Source organism: Notamacropus eugenii, chromosome 4, assembly GCF_028372415.1.
Source record: "Notamacropus eugenii isolate mMacEug1 chromosome 4, mMacEug1.pri_v2, whole genome shotgun sequence".
Classification (NCBI taxonomy): Eukaryota; Metazoa; Chordata; class Mammalia; order Diprotodontia; family Macropodidae; genus Notamacropus; species Notamacropus eugenii.
In genome coordinates, this window is record NC_092875.1 from 209,724,296 (window position 1) to 209,743,217 (window position 18,922).

The window sequence follows — 18,922 nt, forward strand, 5'->3', positions numbered from 1 at the left end:
TGAGCTTGGAATGCTCTATCACAGGTTGGATCATAAATAATCTGTGTGAACATTTGAAGTCATTTCTTTAAATTTGTTCATATCGCATTTCTTTTGAGCTATTTCAGTTCTGCTTTGCTCATAGAGCACAGCACCTTCCCTGTTGTGGGCATGCCATGCTGAGTGATCCTGTGCCACTGTCTCCCATGTCACACAATCAGTTCCAAAGTTCTTAAGCTTGTATTGCTTCTGACCACTGTGTGAACTCTTGCCTTGTGTGAGTTCTCCATAAAATAGTCTTTTTGGCAAGCATGAGTTTTGCAATTGAATAACGTGGCCAGCCCATCGGAGTTGAGTTTTCAGGAGTTGAGTTTTCGGAAGTTGAGTTCGAATGCTTGGCAGCTTTTGTACAAGAAAGAACATCTGTCTGGTATCTTATCCTGCGAGGTGATCTTCAGAACCTTCCTAAGATAATTCAGATGAAAGTGATTCAGTTTCCTGGCATTGCTCTGGTATATGGTCCAGCTTTCACAGGCATACAACAATGAGGTCAGCACAACAGCTCTGTAGACCTTCAGTCTGAGTCAATCTGATACCTCTTCTCTCCCACACTTTCCTGTGTTCTCTAGGTAGTGTATCTGACTATGAAGGGCTTTAAAACTTTGCAGAAGAGGTTGCAGTTGATGCAGTAGGTTATTGAAAGCAATTGTAGATTTTAGAATGGGGACATTACATAAATAGTGGCATAGGAATTACTGTGTTGCCTCACTGTGGTATGGAATTGACCCTTTTGTTACTTTTTTTGGGGGGGGGAAGCTGTGTCAGCAGGAAGTAGGAAAATGCTATCATAAAAAGTTGCCAACTAAGCAATGAAGGTTCTGAATATAATGATTAGTGAAGATTATCTGATTATTTTTAGTGGCTCTGTAATGTATGTTGATAAAACGAATATACAAACTGATGAAATAATGGATCTTTCGAATAAATATTAAAGTCTGGCCCCATGAAGGTTAGAAATGAGAAGAGATGGATGGCAGGGAGACCATCTAGGGCACTGTTTCAGTAATCCATGTGAGATGATATGAGCCTGCACCAGAATAGTGAAAGTGGGGATGGACAGAAAAGAAGTGATTCTGAGATTAATTAGAGAGAATAAGTACCAGGACAGACTGATTGTAAGGAGTGAAGAAGAATCAAAATGATTGTTTTTTTAATAGGTTGGTAGACTATAAAAATGGTAATGACCATTGATAGAAAAGAGAGGGTAGCATATTTAGTGAGAATGATAAGTTCAGTTTTAGTTGCTATTTATATGGCAAATCCAAACAGGAGATGTCCCATAGGCAGTTAAAAGGATAGCTGTTTTATGTTGGGGAAGCTATTAGAGCTCAGCATGGGAGATTTTTTTGTTAGCCCATTAAATTAAAAGACTTGAAAAACACTAATTCTCTGCAAAGAATTATGTTGGATGTCAGTTTAGAAGGAAGAGTTGAAGCTACCTTTGTGAATGAATTCACCAATGCAGTATGTAATAATGAAGAAATATGAAGACAGCCTGGTTTGGGGGAGCCCCTTTAGTCAGGAGGTAGGAAGGAAATAATTAGAGGAAGACTTACAAGAAAAGTAAGAGAAGCAGAGAAGTACTATGTTATGAGGGCCACAGTAGAAAGAAGCAGTCTAGGTTAATTGAAAGAAATCAAGTTTTGGAGTCAGGAGATATTTATTTGAGTTCTGGCTCACATTTACTGGCACTGTGGCCCTTGGCAAATCATTTAACTTATCCAATACTGAGTTTACCCAACTACAAAATAGAATTAATGATAATATTGCTTATCTTAGAGAGTAGTTTGTAAAAAATTGATTTTTTTAAAAGCATGAAACACTATAGAAACATGAGGTGGTATTTGTTCCCAATTTTTTATTTAATTTTGAGAGGTTTTCTAATTTAGTTGTAACGGTTTCTTGATATGAGCATTAATACATACCTAATAGTTCACTTTCATTCACTTAAACTTGTATCTTTAAATACTTCAAAATGTAGGTGGGACATTCAGTAGTGTAAGTGCTATGAGGGCAGCAATGGAAACAGTATATGTAAAACAAAGCTATTATAACAACATCAAGTACTCAGTATGAAATAAGAAATCTCATTCATTACTAGAGGCAACTAGGTGGTACTTGAAATAGTTAATTGTTTATTTATCTTGAATACCAAACCTGGGTCTGAAGTCAGAAAGACCAGAATTCAAACGTGGCCTCAGACCCTCACTAGCTGTGTGACCTGGGAAGGAGACTACTGTCTGCTTCAGTTTTCTCCAGTGTAAAATGGGAATCATAATAGCACCAGCCTCCCAGGGTTGTTGAGGGCCAAATGAAATAATATTTGTAAAGTACTTAGCTGTAATAGTTGCGTAACAAATGCTTGTTTCCTTCCTTTCTATTAGTTCAATATTTTTTCTTGGATTTTCTTCCAGCTTTCGTGTATGTGTACATGTAATGAATGTGCTATTATAGTTTTGAAATTAAAAAACTTTTATTAAACTATCATTACCTACTGTAAGCTGTTGCAGAGTAATGGTGAAAGAAATCCTGACCTCTAAGAGAAAACATTATTCTAGCTGTATGATTCTTTAGTAATAGCAAAATAAAGACATTCAGTGATTACTAAGGGGAATTAACACCTATTAACTCAGACAATTACCATTCAGAAACTGTTGGTTTTTAATCATGGCCATTTTCTGCAATCTGGTAAGTATAAGTGACATGCAAAAATGAGTGGCTGTTACCTCCTTTGGCAGTGGCCTGACTGTCATTACCCATCCCTGCCCTGGTCCTATTTAGTCCAGTCACTTGATTTTGTGCATGGTTGTGCAATAATAGAGCAGGGCAGAATCACATCTGGTTCATTCAGAATGTCATTGTTATTTCTCCTCAGGAAGCATCAGTGCTTTACAGGTTTTTTCTTTGTTCCCATTTGACCTGCTGAGACAACAGTGTAGCTGTTGTTTGGCAAGGGTCCGGGTTTATCAGGCATCTTTTCTTATGCTTGGGGAAAGGAGAGGTAAGCTGCATAGTTCTTGCTAATTACTTAGCAGTAGCAAAGGAAGTATGCACAGCCTGTGTCTTTGGACTCGAATGAAGACTTGGAGATAATTACAATTTGACTCACTTTATGTGTTCTGTACTGATAATGTCTTCCAGCAGTGCACAGAAGTATCTGTCTTTAAAGCTACTTTCTCCCTTAAAGCCATTGTGTCACAAAGGAAGCAAACAAGGGAAGCCGTGGATTCCATTTATTAACTACTTCATTTGTGAAATAGTCTGTGTGATCACCAAAGTAGTATGAGTAGCCATACATCTATATATACATCATCAATTTTGTGCTCTGTAGCTAACTCCTCTCTGTTCATCTATTCACCTGTCTTCTGCCTTAAAAAGAAGCCAGGTTACATGTCAACGAAGTCAGGGTCCAAAGGAAAGCTAATGTATCCACTTTTCTTTTCTATTACTTTTTGGCATATTTTATTACTTAGCTTCCCTCAGTTAAGTTTCTTTTTCTTTGAGGACCATGTGTCTGTCCTAAGCTAAAAGGTGTGTCTAAATGTCAGAGCTGCTTGAATTTGGAGCCAGTTAGAGACATGGGGAGTGCTTTTCTAGTTTAAGACGACCCCCAGTTGCTGCACTTAGCACTTTTGCTTCCTTTCCACTTGCTTCTCCTCACCCACTTTCTTGAGGCTGTGGGTGAAGAAGGCAGTTGGAGGTGCCATTTAGTGACTTGGTGACCTTACAGTCCAGGGTTCCTCAAAAACCCATTTTCAGATTATCTCCAAAGTGCTACCTTAACTGCTGTCATGACGCTTCAGCTTACTGGAGCCTAGTTCTTGTTAAGAGTCAGTCTGTCCTCCTCCTTATTTCTTCCAGGAATACCCTATTCCTGCTCAGAGAATATAGCCAATGATAGCCAGGTCGAGGGGAAAACAATTGCTCCCCTTTTACTCACTTAGACACCTTGATGTCTGTGACTTAGCCCTAGAGTTCTGGATGTACAGACTAGGAAGGCAAAAAAAAATGAAAATTTTAAAAGGTTGTGCCTACTGTTACCAGTCCTTAAACTTCACTGCAAATTATGTGGCTGGACATGAGGATACAGTTGAAAATATGCTTTTTATTCAGAAAATAAAGGTGTGAAAGCATTGTACTATATTTTAGGGTAAGGACAGTGATTTAATTTAAAGGTGTTTTATGTAGAGTTTGAATATTTTTAGTAAAAGTTTAGTTAAAATCATTTAAAGTTTTAGTTTCTTTGAATAAAAATGTTTTTTATGATTGAATATTCGCTTTTTAAAAATTCTTTGGGTACATATCCTAATGAAATGTGCTACTAGGGTGACTGTGACTACGGTGCTGCTTATTCATTCATTAATGTAGAACTTATATTTGTTGAACTGTGATTGTGTGCAAGATAAGATGGTAGGCACTGTTAGACAATAAGCATTTATTTAGTGCCTACTCTGTCTGAGGCACTGTGTTAAGCATTGGGGAAACAGAGAGGCAAAAAACAATCCTTGCTCTCAGGAGCTCACAATCTAATGGTGAGGAATATAAAGATGAAGAAGACCATGCTGACAAGGAGTTGATGTCTTAGAAAAGGTAAAGCATTGTATGTAGTTCTAACAGCTCTAAGTAACCTAAGTAAACTGTTCACTCTAAAAATTGGCATTTGATGAAGATAGACATGGACTCTGTCACCAAATAGTAGAAAAATTTAACCCAAATAAAACAGTTACCATAGCTAGGAATCCCTAATATGCCCAGAAAGCCATTTATCCAGCAAGCCCTTGATTTCCTTGCCAAGCAGAGATTTGATGCAGTCAAGGGCATCAGTAGTTAGAATATATATTCATTTGCAGATTGTTTGGAGGATCATAAGCAGTATCACTTCATGAAAGGGGGAAAATTGAGTTTGCAGGGTAACTGGCATGAAATTCATCAGTCAACAGTTAGGCTCTAAACTAGGCATGCACAGCCTGTGGCCCGCAGGCCACTTGAAACTTGCCAAAGGATTTTGGGTGGCTGGCAAAAAATGTAGAGGATGCCGGCCGCCTGAAATCCTTTGGTGTGCCCACAGCCCATAAGCATCTCATGGGCCACAGGTTGTGCAGGCCTGCTCTAAACACTGTAGCAAGCACTGGGGATAGAAAGAAAAAAGGAAAAAACAGTCCCTAACCTCAAGAGACTGAAATTCTAGTGTAATTTACATTGATCAAATCATTCCAGAAGTATTTATGCTGTTGTTTGTCCTTCATTTTTTAAGAGGTCCAGTGACATCATGGAGTGATGTCCTGACTCATGAGTGAATTGGATTTAAATGAGACAGAGTACAAAGTCATCAGCCTCTCTCTCTCTCTTCCATAGTCACTGAAGTTCAGTGGTAGGACAAAAGTCAAGATGACAGCTCAGGATGCAGTGGATGACCTTAGTTTTTTCATTATTTGACAGCTGCATTCATCCGTTCTTTGGAGGAAGTCTTCTTTAACTTATTGACGGTTTCTGCCAAATGATTTACTGAGGTGGACAGTTTACATGAGGACCACAATAATTTAAGGGAAAACTCCATTGAAAGAATTAAGAATTCTGATCAGTGCAGTTGCTAATCATGACAGTATAACTGTGGAGAGGAAGATACTAAACAATTGTTTTTCAAAAATCTGGGATAATTTTACCAAAAAAGAGGACATCAAAATCTATTGATTCATATTTCTCCTTTGTATGAGAGCTTTGATTACTTGGTATTCTTGATGAAGAGCAGGAGAAGGAAATAGGTAGTGTTCCCAGATGATTTTCCATAAAAGACCACATCTTTACAGCTACAAAACAGGTTGCAGAGAATATAAATCTGTAGACAATGTAGATTGTATTGATTGATTATAAAATAGCATATGACTTGGTAGAAAAGATATTTTGTGAATATGTAAAGATGTAAGCTCCTTTGATTGATGCAGCCAGAGAGGACTTTGGAGAGAGTGATCTTCTGATTATCAGTATCCCACAAGGAATAGAATGGAGATGTGTGCTTGCCAAAAATGTTCATTGCTATCATAGACAATGTCCTGTGCAGAGTCCAAATGGAAAAGAGGTAGTTGCTTATTGGCTAGGAAATACTCTAGATGTTCTTGTTTATAGATAACATTTTGCTGATCATATCAAGTCCCAAGACAGTAGGGCTTCATCAGTGAACTATCTATCATAAATGAAGCAAGAAGTAGAAGAATACCTGTTATTCAGATTACGTAATGCAGTTGGGTGAGTATATCATTGAGTTAGTCCATCTTTACACACATCTTGGACAGGCATTGCAGATGGATAATAAATCAGACTCAGAATTGAACAGAAAAACAAGGATGGTTTGAATTTGTCTCCAACAAACAAACCTATCACTGTTCTCATGATGATATCATGTGGTTGTAAATCACAGAACAGTGACACTACAGTCTCCAGAATTTCAGGTGACAAAAAGGCTGGTGGAGAGCTGCATCACAGGTACAAGAAAATGCAGTTTTAATTCCAAACAGTGACTTGAATAAGAGCACCATATTAAAAAATTATCAAGGAATTATACCAAAATAACCAAACCAGTCAAAATAAAGATGATTGACCAGTTACGTGATGAGAGAAAAGGATAAGATAAAAAGCTAGACAGCACCAGTACCCACAAAATGTTAAAGCACCTAGACTTAGGGTGAATTGGACTAAATTAGAGACTCTTAACCTTTTTTTGGTCATGGCCCTTTTGGGGAGTCTGATGAAGCCTTGGACTTCTTTTCTGAATGTTTTTAAGTGCATAAAATAAGAGTCATAGACCACAAAAAGAAATCAAATATATCAGAATACGGTTATCAAAATAGTTTTTACTAAAAACAGTTACAGACCTCCAAATTAAGAAGGCCTGACCTAAAGGAAACTTTTGATCCTTGAGTATATCATTTTTGAAATACTTACAGGCAAGGTGTTAACAAAATTGCGTTGGATGAGAAAGCTGGTTGATTGTGCTCTTCACCTTGAGACAGCTGGGTGGTGCTGTGGGTAGAGCGCTAGACTGGGAGTTAGCAAGACCTGAGTTCAAATTTAGCCTGGGACTGGTTGTGTGACCCGAGGCAAATCACTTAATCTCTGTTTGGCTCAGTTTTCTTCCATTTAAAATAGAGACAATAGCACTGATCACAGATTGTTGTGAGGATTACATATTTGTAAAATGCTTAGCTTGATGCTAGGCACATAGTAAGTACTTAATAAATTCTTCCTTCCCTTCTTCCTTTCCACACTGCAGGAAGTGGTATCCCATCACTGAAACCACAGATCAGAACTTAGACACACACTCACACATTTGTGTGTGTGTATGTTTAATATGTATATCCATATCTATCTATCTATCTATCCATCTATCCATCCATCTCTGTCTGTCTGTCTGTCTGTCTATCTATATATCTATCGTGAGTGCCACAAAAGAGCTTAATTGTTACGTGAATACAGATGAGGGAGAGATCATTTCTGGGGACCAAAAGTCATACATATTATAGGAAATTTTCATGCCTTATTCATAGTGTAAAGCTGTACTTAGCTTGAATTTTACAGGATTATTTCTAGCTTTTTTAGCCATCTCATTACTTAGTGGCTACTTTACAAAACCCTTCTTTGGTTTCTTTTTTCCAAAATTTCTGGGAGCTCTTTCTTCTGAACTTTGTTAGCAGATCTTCAGCCACAAGGTAACTTTATCTATTGTTACTTTCTTCCCTTGTTTTTGTAGATTTAGAGCAGTTTCCATATTTTCCCACTTTTATCAAGTCAGAAGATTGTATTGTTCTCTTAGGAGTTCCATAGTTGCTGACTAGTGATGAAAAAGATTAGTGGTATCCTCTTGACTCTGCTAGAAACCACTTTTCTAAGTCTCTGAACTCTCACTCTAAGGAACCCATAGGTAGTGATCTACCAGCTCATATTAGTTTGAGAGAGTTAATTACTATATTTTCAGTGTGAGTATTTATTTGCATTTTGGAAAATGGCAATTGCTGCAGATCAGGGCTTGATTTATTGCTTTTTGATAGTCTAAACTTAAGAAAATGGTGGAGAAAATGTTAATAATGCAGATCAAACCATTGTATCATGTGCCAAATTTTTTTCCTGGAGTGTTGCTTGTTAAACATATACTATCACACTGGTGCCCTCAGTTGACCTAAACAAGGCTGTCTTAATTGTACTAATGTTCCTAGCTTAGATGATTTAGACATAACTACATAAGATACTTCTGATATGAAAACAACATATAAGAAAAAAGAACTAGGCAAAGAGAAGTTGAAACCTGAGTAATCACTAATTCTTGATGTACTGTGTTAATATTCAGTAATTAATTTAAAATTCTTTTCAGATTTCATTAAAAATGGATATATGAAGCTCATCGTTATAAGTTTTAAAAACAATGCACAGCATTTACCTCTTATCGGAAAAGTTGGCCTCAGTTGGAAAACAGATGTTTTTGCTGGTTGTATTCAGGTAATTGTTTTTTAACCTTCTCCAGTCTCTTCATGGTGCCTGTGTCATTGTTTAATAAAAATGTTCGTATTTGCCAAGTCTCTACTTTTCCATTGTCCCCAAGTATTACAAAATCCTATGTATATAATACATTTAGAGCCAGAGGGACTTCAGAGGTCATCATTTTACACAATGAGGAAACTATGACCCAGAGAGGTGAAGAAACTTGCCTAAGGGTTATACAGGTACCCTCAGGTAGCAGGGCTGGGATTTGAACCCAAGTCTTCTGACTCTAAATCCAGTGCTCTTTCCTCTTAAGCCTCTCACCTTTTGAGAGGGCTAGAAGGTTTTAAAATATTATATTGCTCCCCCTATTGTAGTTCTGGCGTTGCCATTTTTTATTATTCCTTTTGCCTACCCATATTCTCAGCCCCATCTTTAACTTTTAACATCTTTAACTGAGGTGTACAAAAGTGCTTTGAAAGATAAGGATGAGCTTGTATGTAGTATGTAGCTTCAGGCTACTAAGCAATAGTGATTCTGTGCTATGTTTTTATTCCCTACTTTCCTAGTCATGGTAACAGCCATGAAAAGAAAGCAAAAGACCACCAGAGACCCTGAGATCAGAACTTTCTCTTCCACAGGGGAAACTGATTTACAAAGCTATTAGTTTATTTGAATTACTAGGCTTCTTTTTTAGGATACAAATGCATTTTGGGAATTTGGGCCTCTTGGTGATACCTTTTGTTAGTCCAGTTCAGTGAAAAAAGGCTTTGTTTGGCTGAGACTTGGAGTGAAAGATAAAAAAAGATGAAAAGAAAAAGTGGAGACTTTATTAACTGTCATTGAGGCTTATTTTCCTGGGCTTCTCGTATTCCCTCTCTGTCTTTATTATGAATACTGAAGAATTCCCTACTATTCACAGAATCTGAAAATTGGAAGGGACCTCAGGGGCCATTGAGTCCAACCATACTTGAGCAAGAACCCCTCTATAACATTCCCAGTAAGGGGTAAGGTAACCTCTACTTTAAGACCTCTGGTGAGGGAAAGCTCGTTATTTCCAAAGGCAATTTATTTCACTTTTAGATAGCTCTAATTATTAGGACATTTTTAATACATCCATGCTAATACTGCTTCTTTGCAATATTCATCCATTTTCTTAGCTCTGTCCTTTGAAGCAGAGGTATCGATCATATAGCCCACAGCTACATGCAGCTCACAGTGCTCCTGGATGCCATCTGAACCAGGTTAAAATGTAATTGGGAAATACTTAACAAAATAAAAATACAATGAAACATATATAATAGTACATTTTAAAACCAAGTCAGTATGTGATAGAACTGGAATTTACACCTGTCCCTTACTGCAATCTAGTGTCCTTTTAACCACACTGGAATTAAAACTGAATAATTTTTTCCTTGAGATTTCCTGAAATTAACATTTTACGTGGCAGATTATGTCTTTTGGACTATTACTAGTATCTGATCTGTATAAATCAATGGATGGGGTCATTTCTAAGCATACTTTAGAAATGCTTCTGATGATTCAAGTAAAAATGACAATATATGTGTTTGTTCATAAAAAAGAAAGGCAGTTGCTATACTTAAGTCAATTCAACAAACTTTCTCTAAATACCTACTAAGTGCTGGGCACATTGTTATTTCAGAAAATGAAGGGTCAGGTAGTTACTGTAAAAGGTAAGTCAACCATAGTCTTCAATTCATTTTAGAAACTGATATTTTATCTCTGCTGTTGTTCCATATTCATTGGTCTGTTCAGTACTGTGAACTGTGGCATTCAGATGGCTCTGGAGGAGAAGTGAGGCTGGTGACCCGCACAGCCCTCCCTCACTCAGAACAAAGTCAAGTGGAAGTCATGTCATTATTTCTCTGATGGCATGGTCTTCTTCGACAATGAAGGACGAACACATACACACACACACACACACACACACACACACACACACAGACACACAATATGTCTCCTGTATTTACACTTTTTTTGTTTCTATTTTATATAGAGAAACATGTTCCATACACAGATGGGAATATTAATGTTTCTAAATAAATGTGTGGGACTTGGCATCAGCTTTAGTTATTAAAAATATATAGTTAAATTAACAGTTTATTTTCATTTAAGAAAATCTAGAAATAATGTGGATCAGGGGATAATATATGATTCATCTTAAAGCCCTTTTATACAGCTCTATTTCAGTAATGGACTGGTACTCTAGCTAATTAGTGAGGTGATGCTACATTGAATGTGTATAGACAGTAAATGATATCTGTATAAATGGAATTTCTACTTGGAGAATTTGACTCTCCATGTCAAAGTGCCATAGCTTGTCCAGAGATAGACCTTTGAATCTGATTGTTGCATGGTAAGTGGGACTGTTTGTGCAGAAAATTGATTTTAAAATCGTTTGCACATTTAGTTTTGACTGCTACATTGATTTCGGGCCAGAGTTTAAAAAACCTAGACCTAATTTAATACTGTTAAAACTTGTCTCTCCTATGGTGCCTTGCACATGAAAGGTAATCAAAATCTGTAGAATCAATGAGATTTTATAGGTATTTATATTTATATTGATTATATTGTTTTGCCTCTAAAATTGGGCACTTACCCCTCAAAACAAAAAAAATATAGGATGCTACCAGCATGGTTCCATATTGGTATTATAGTATAGTATTAGTATGCAGAATTTGTGTTTTCCCCCTCTGTGTCTCAGTTGTTTGTACCCGAGAATGAGAGGAGTGAAAGTGGAATAGGGAGAGTAAGAACTACTGAAAATTAGATTGAGAAAATAAAATTCAGTTCTGTAGTGTGGCAGAGGATTGTAGTTATCCCTATTTAGTTTAAAGAGACTGGAGCAAGGTGGGGAAGGAAGATATAATTTTAAAATGACCAGAGGATTTCCCTCCCTATTTTCCCTAAGATCTCTCTACTTTCTCAAAGACATATTAAAATTAGATTGATTCTTTCATTCCTGATCTGTTAGATGCAACAGTACACACCTTCTAAAACATGCCTGAATAAGTTACCTCTCCTGGACTTTCATGATGAGTGGAGCCAGATTCCATATCTGTCTCCCCCTGTAAAAGTGGCCTCTACAAGGCTCTAAGTCTTCCCAGTGTAATATTGAATGTCCATTAAATCTGATATTATGTTGAGGAACTGGATCAAATAATCTTGGAGGTAGAATACAAAAAGGATCAGAATTTTAGGGATTAAAGGGACCTTAAAAAGAATCTAATTCAAACCTTTCATTTTACAGAGGAGGAAATTGAGTTCTTGAGAGGAAAAGTGGCATGTCTAGAGTTGCTCAGTGGCAGAACTGATACTAGAAACCAAATTGCCTGTCTCCCAAAGATATCTCTCATTCTTACTGAAGGAATTAAATACAGATCTCCAGTATAGCAAAGTTGAAAGCAAAATATTTTTGAAAGGTTGGGATGTCTTGAAAATGAATGCCCTAGATTTTGATTTGGAAGTCTGGGCTAATACTGTATAATTAAGTACTAAATGTGAGTTACAATTTTCTGTCTCTATTTTGTAGAACTGTTATATGATGGATGTAACCCTTTTGGACGAAACAGAGAAACCATTTTGGTGTTTCAGTTCTCCAGTTTGCATGAGACCTGCTACCAGACCTTCTGACTTTTTTAATTACAGAGGACGTCACTTTTACGTAACCTACATAGACTCAGTAGGAAAAGTGAATTTGGAGCTGGTCTGGATGGAAGAGACAGAAGAATACTATGTTGTTAGCCTGGCCCTTTACCTAAGAATAGAAAAAGTAAACAGTTGGTTTGGAACAAACTACTGACCATCAGCCTGGCAGGATATTATTTTGTTTCTTATTAGGTTTTTTTTGTTGTTGTTGTTGGTATTGTAAGTTAAAATAAAACTTTTACCATGATTGCAACAGCATGTCTAGTGCCTTTCATGTGGAAAAATATAATGTATGGTTATTTTTGTGTTGTTTCTTTGGGTGATTTAATAAGATATTAAAGCATATGGAAAATAAGTATCACAATAAAATCTTTGAAGATTGTGGTAAAGGAAAGATATTTCTATTTGTTATTATCTGGAATGACATAATGCTGCATAAGTAAGCATGATTCATCTAGTAGCATGTAATCACTAATGCTATAAATGTATGTTCTAAACTGGTAAGAATTCAGAACACCAGGATAATAATTAAATATCAACTTCACTAAGCTAATTAGGAGTAGAAGGTGCTTTATTTTATGGTATTCAGTAAGTAATATTAGTAAATTTAATCAAGTAGATAAATGACCTTACTCACGGGAAGAGAGAACTCTTAAATCATTGGAAAGATTTGTTATTATTTAAAAGAACAAGCCATTGTACAAGTGGCCTTAAGAAATTGAGACTTATACCAGTTTGAAAAAAAGATGATTGTGGTCAAAAAAATTGCCTCTGTCAAGCAAAAAGATCAATATAAAATACCTCTTTGTGAGTGAATTAAGGGTGCTTTAGGCCTCAGAAATTAAATAAATGAAAGTAAGATGGCACACATGTGGTAACATTTCATCTTTTAAGGTTAATTCTAATTTTTGCCTTTAGCTAATATGAACAGTTTATTCACCTTGTCTTATTTTAACCTATTCAAAAAATACTCAAGTAATTTTTTGGTGTAATGCTACTTCTCCATTGAGACTTAATTTTACTTCCCACTTTTATGTTAGATTCACTGAACAAGTTGACTGCATTTATAACTTGTAGATCTTATAACTCTGGAGATATTTTATTAAGTGTGATAGGTGATGATCAGAACATAGAATCATTGGTATAGTGATTATCCTATGTTCTTTTAAGGCTCTATCAGTGGAACACATGCTCTGGCAGATATTACTAATATGAAAAATTTTTAACCATGGTCCTGGCGAGAGCCTTTGTATCTGTTTTCCAAAAATCAGTCCACATAAATGTAAGATAGATTCATCACTAAAAATTTAGTTACCAGGTAATAGGATTTGGGACACTGCAGTTTGAGATAATGAACATCAATGAAATAACAGATCTTTTAAAGTATCTATGTAAAAGTATATTTTGCTCATAAACAAAATGTGGATGTGTTTCACACCTGGTGCTCAATAATTAACTATTTCAGTGCTGTTTAGGGGATGACTTTCCTAGTAAACGGTGTGGATGCTTAGGTGGACAGCAGTGTGGGATTTAACCCTGAGATAGAAATTAGCCTCCTCAAATACTATGCTCTTAGCTAATAAAGTAAATTCTCTATCCAGATAATCACAAATAGTTCAATTGAAGCTGTTTCTAACAGCTTTGGGAAAGCAACTTTTCAGCCCTCTCTCGTATAAAATAGGGGTGTATTGGTGTAACCAACTACTCCTTGGTTTCTGTGGTTTAAATGTGAACCTCCTTCCTCCCAGCATGTGTGTATTACATGTGCATATGTAGAGGGAAGAGACATGCATAAAACATATACACATGTATATACTCACACATGTGAGAAGAGACTTCTTTTGATATATATGTGTATATATGTATAGCGTGTATATATACAAACCTATACATATGCACATATAAGCATGTGTTATGTGGTGGCTTAAGCAGATGCTGTGGAGCACTTGGAGCTTGATCACATATGAAAGACATCATCCACTGCCTCCCAGGCCATTGCCAGTTCTCTTGGCTTTTGTCCTGTCACTGGACTTTGATGACTCAGGAAAAAGAGTGAGGCTGATGACTGTACAGCTCTGCCTCAAGACATTATCCTTGATGTCACTGGTCTTTGAAAAGGAAGGAAGAACAAAAACAACCAGTCTGCTTCTAGCCTGGGCTTCACAACCATTATTGAAGGAATCAATCACTGTGGAGAAGGGATCCACTTTTGTTGCCACCTCCATCACTGACTGCTGACCAGCTGTCACTATTAGATAGTTAAGTCAAATAGCCCCAGGAATGACTGCATCTCCTCAGACCCTCAGTCCTACTTTCAGCTCTACTTCCACACCTATTTTCTGTGGAAGCAGCCCCTATAGAGATTCAACCTGGGATTTACTTCTCCAGGCCCTGGAGCCTCTGACTCTTTAGTAGCTGGAAAAGCTATTGAAGATCCAGAAGAATAAAGTTCTCATCACCAAAGGCCTTCACACTGTCCGATGGTTCAGCATGAGGAATAGATGTGATTGCCATATCCATTTGCATTTCACAGATGGGAAACTGAGGTCAGAGTGGGAAAATAGAATTCAAGTATTCTGTCTCCTAGTCTAAGGCTCTTTACACCACTGTAGCTTTATTGAAAGCCATATTTATTATGTAAGTGATGTAAAATGACAAATGATATTAAACATGACAAAGGATATGTATTATCATTAGCTTTGCTGCAACACTCTAAGGACTATAAGAGCTTTCCATCTGACTTGTAGCGGAAACCTTTTTTTAATGTCTCCCCAATCAGAACGTGGGCTCCTTTAGGAAAGAGACTTTCTTGCTTTTTTTATTCATTTATTCATTCTTGATTGCCTTTTTTTGTTGTTGGTAATATATCATGATTTTTTTCTTTAGCCATTTCATATATTTTAATTTTTTTTAGATATCTTGAAAACTGCTATATCCATCCTCTCCAAATTTTCTTACATCTAGCACATGTTCTCTCTGTACACAGACACCTGCTCTGTGATATAGAAGCCTTTCCTGTTTTTTTAAACTAGTGTTATTTCCAATTGTTATGTAGCACATTGAGGGATGTGATGTTTGTTTAAATGTGGTGACTATCATCATTGGTAGAGAACTTAGTTATACAATGTTATGCAGTTATATAGTTACTATGCCCAAAAGGCTGTAAAACTTTATAAAACTATACCCTTTGATTCAGCAATACTACTGCTAGGTCCATATCCCAAGTAATTTTTTAAAAGGGAAAATAACCTATTTGTATGAAAATATAGCAGCTCTTTTTGGGGTAGCTAAGAACTGGAAATTGAGGGGATGCCCATCAATTGGGGAATGGCTGAACAAGTTGTGGTATACGAATGTCATGGAATACTATTGTGCTATAAGAAATGATGAGCAGGGGACTTCAGAAAAACTTGCAACTACTTACATGAACTGATGCAAAGTGAAGTGAGCAAAACTAGGAGACCATTGTACACAGCAAAGGCAATGTCGTACGATGATCAACTATGAATAACTTAGCTCTTGTTGGCAATACAATGGTTCAAGACAGTTCCAAAGAACTCATGCTGGAAAGTGTTATCCACATCCAGTAAGAACTGATGGATCTGAATGCAGATCGAAGCATGCTATTTTTTCTTTCTTTAACATTCTCATGTATTTTACCCCCCTTTTGGTCTGTTTCTTCTTTCACAACATGATTAACCTATTTAAAATTCTTACCTTTTTAGGGAAGAGGAAGGAGGGAGGGAGGGAGAAAATTTGGAACTCAAAAATTTTTTTAAATGTTAAAAATGATCTTTACATGTAATTGGAAAAAATAAAATACTATTTAAAATACAAATCATTAAGTCAGTGGCCTGGCTATACATGGACCACTAATTCATGGGGAAAAAAAATTGCATAGTTACACAAGTTATATAATCTATGGATAGATTAGATGGTTAACATGTATGTTTTGTACACATACAGACACATGGATTAAGATAGATTTGCCATTCTCCACTCCCTTATCCATTTAATTTTACCTTTGAATGCTTTTGGCATGATCTTATTTAACTGGTTCTTTTATCAAATTGAGCTCAAGGATGAAAGAAATAGGGACAGGAAGAGCTATCTTGGGATTGAAATTCTTACACTAAGGAAACCCCATTTTTCCATATGGTCCCACAAATACCAGCAGGCTTCTGTGGAACTGCCCTTTTTATGGACAGAAATAAACTTGCCATGTAAAATCAATTTATTTAAGGATTATAGCTACGTGGAAACTAAGTAATTTAAAATGAGTACTTGTCAGTAAAACTGCAAATGTTACGTGTCCTTCAGCAAGTGGGCTTCATTTTCCTCATTTGTAAAATGGACTGTGATACAGTATGGCCCAGTGAAAAGAGTAGGTTATATACTGTGTCAGTAAAAAGTAAGTATTCTCCGTTTCTCAAGTTATTCTGAGTTTGCATTGATAGAGGGAATATCTTCATGGGCAGTTCCCTATAGTAATAAAATAAAATCATGGGTCTAGATCAGACAAAAAAATGCATACATATATATGTATATATATGTATGGGATTAGATCATTCAGTCAACAAGCATTTATAAAGTGCTGAAAAGACAAATACAAGAGTGAGGTCTCTCTTTGCTCAAAGGGCTCGCATTCTGCTAGGGGGATTGCATATATTCATAGATTAACAAATACATACTAGATGTAAAATGCATGCAAAGTGACTGGGGAATAACAATTGTGGTATTCAGGAAAGAACTCTTGATAGATCTGGAACCTAAGTTGAGAGAGTTGATGTGGGCAAAGAGAAGGGTAACCTCATTGACTTTGCCAAGATGACTGCTGATGTTCCTTCAAGGTATAACTCTATGTCCCTTTAATAGTTGATGAACTTTTAAGTTGTAGGATAAAAGGTATTTAGTTTATACAAAATGATTTCTTCATATGTGGATGACTATACGAAATAAAAAGGAAACATAGGCTCAAGGATTTCCTTATATGCTTATTTTGGTGATCTTTGTACATCCAAATTAGTGGGAAGTATAAGAAAAAGGCACTTATTATTCATGAATTTATCTAAATTTTTCTGAGGTGTGAATATTTCTTTGTGTTTAGGATTTAGTGTGATAACATGATCACATTTTACTGGGCAAGTTTAATTTTTAAAAAGGTTAATATTCGGACAATATGTGTTAGTTTGTCAAGGACCTGGGATGAATACTCAAAAACATGAATCCAGGATAGAAACTCATGAGACATGCATGATTAAGATCTCAAATCAGAATACCAGGCAAAATAGTGAGAATAAAGTAGATAATAACCAAGATCAGAGGCAGGGTCAGAAGCAGTGGGTGAATAGTTACCCACATTCTAGAGAGTCCTAAATTAGGATCACATATCAAAACAAGAATTGAATCAGGAGATGTTCAGGGGTCAGAACACCAGACAAGCAGCTGTAGATTGGATAAAGGTTTACTGGGGGTTTTTGCCTGTCCTTACAGAATACGGTGGGGTGAAGAGGTCTGCCTTTGAAAAAGATGTGGTTGGAAGGTCATTCCACCCTTCTTAATCCAAACCCACACCTGGCAGCCTCTTAATTCTGGGGCCTTTCTCAATTAATTTATTTATCCAGTATACAACTTGCTTTCAATATTATCTTCCCCGTTAAATTGTAAACTCCTTGAGGGCCTCTAGTGTCTTTTGCCCCAGCTATTATCACTGAAGGAAATGAGATTAGAACAGCAAAGAGTTAATTGTGGAAATTGGGGGAACCATACTGACTTTATCTTGTGACAATTTTGGAGCTAGATCACTTCCTTTTCTAGTCAGTTATGAGTTTAGTCCAACTTCTGTCTTGTGAGAAAACTTTATTCAGTTGTGGGAATTGGGAGAAAACATATATTACATTGTTTGAATACCTTTGCATGCTGGGAAACTGGACCACCTCTACCTGCTGTTTAAAAGATCCTTAATTAAGGAACTAGGTTATACTAACCAGAAACTTCCATTAGATATAAAGATTGATGCAAGACGTTTCTCATAATTGTACATTTCAAGCAACCCATTTGTCTTATCTAAAAACTAGCTTTGTACTGATCAATCAGTTATTGTTTACATATTCCTTTGATTGTTTACAGACGCCTGGGGTGTGTAAGTGTGTGTGTGTGTCTTTTTCTGAATTCAGGGAATTTCACCTATTTGTTCTTCCCTCCCAATTTAGTAAATCCTTAATCTTTCCTCTAATTAGAAATCAGATTGTCTAATGCTGTATTGTTTTCTTTTCATTAATTGGCTTTATTTGATTGATTGTTTTTAATGCATAAAAGTCTGTCTCCCCATTCGGGTCCAGGCCTGAGCTGAGGATGTCTGGTCCCAGTTTGTTGGTCAATTGCCATGCATTGCTTAATAAACTGATATGTTCAGAAGACTGAAGTTTTATTTCCTCAGTCATTTCATCTTTCACCTGCCACAGCACAGAGTCTGGCGCAGTAGGCAAGTGGTAAATAAACAGTTATTGTTTGATTGGCAATGCATTGAACCTTGTCTTAGTGATGGCTTTTTTTTTCCTCTCTCAGGTCAGGAGTCAAATAATTTCATCTGTTCCACCTTTACTGTCAGTGACAAACAACTCTGCCGAACTGTATGTTCTTAGCAATTCCAGCCCCCATGGGATGCCATTGAAATAAATACCGACCCAGAGTATAGAGACCAGACAACAAATCTAGAAAATTTTATTACTTAATTTTTTCCATG

At 36.5% G+C, this 18,922-nt stretch overlaps 1 protein-coding gene across 8 annotated transcripts in view; it reads left to right on the top strand.

Moving 5' to 3' along the window:
• The window catches only part of FBXO15 (F-box protein 15), an 85,272-nt gene extending 72,842 nt beyond the window's left edge, over positions 1-12,430 (top strand). For all 8 annotated transcript variants that reach the window (XR_011965995.1, XR_011965993.1, XR_011965994.1 and 5 more), the window contains 2 exons: positions 8,402-8,526; positions 12,062-12,430. Coding sequence is in view for 5 of the 8 variants with exons in the window: in XM_072604103.1 (XP_072460204.1) it covers positions 8,402-8,526; positions 12,062-12,331 (395 nt within the window). In the remaining 3 variants the exon portion in view is untranslated. The remainder of the gene's footprint in view (positions 1-8,401; positions 8,527-12,061) is intronic.
• The last annotated feature ends 6,492 nt before the right edge of the window (positions 12,431-18,922 follow it).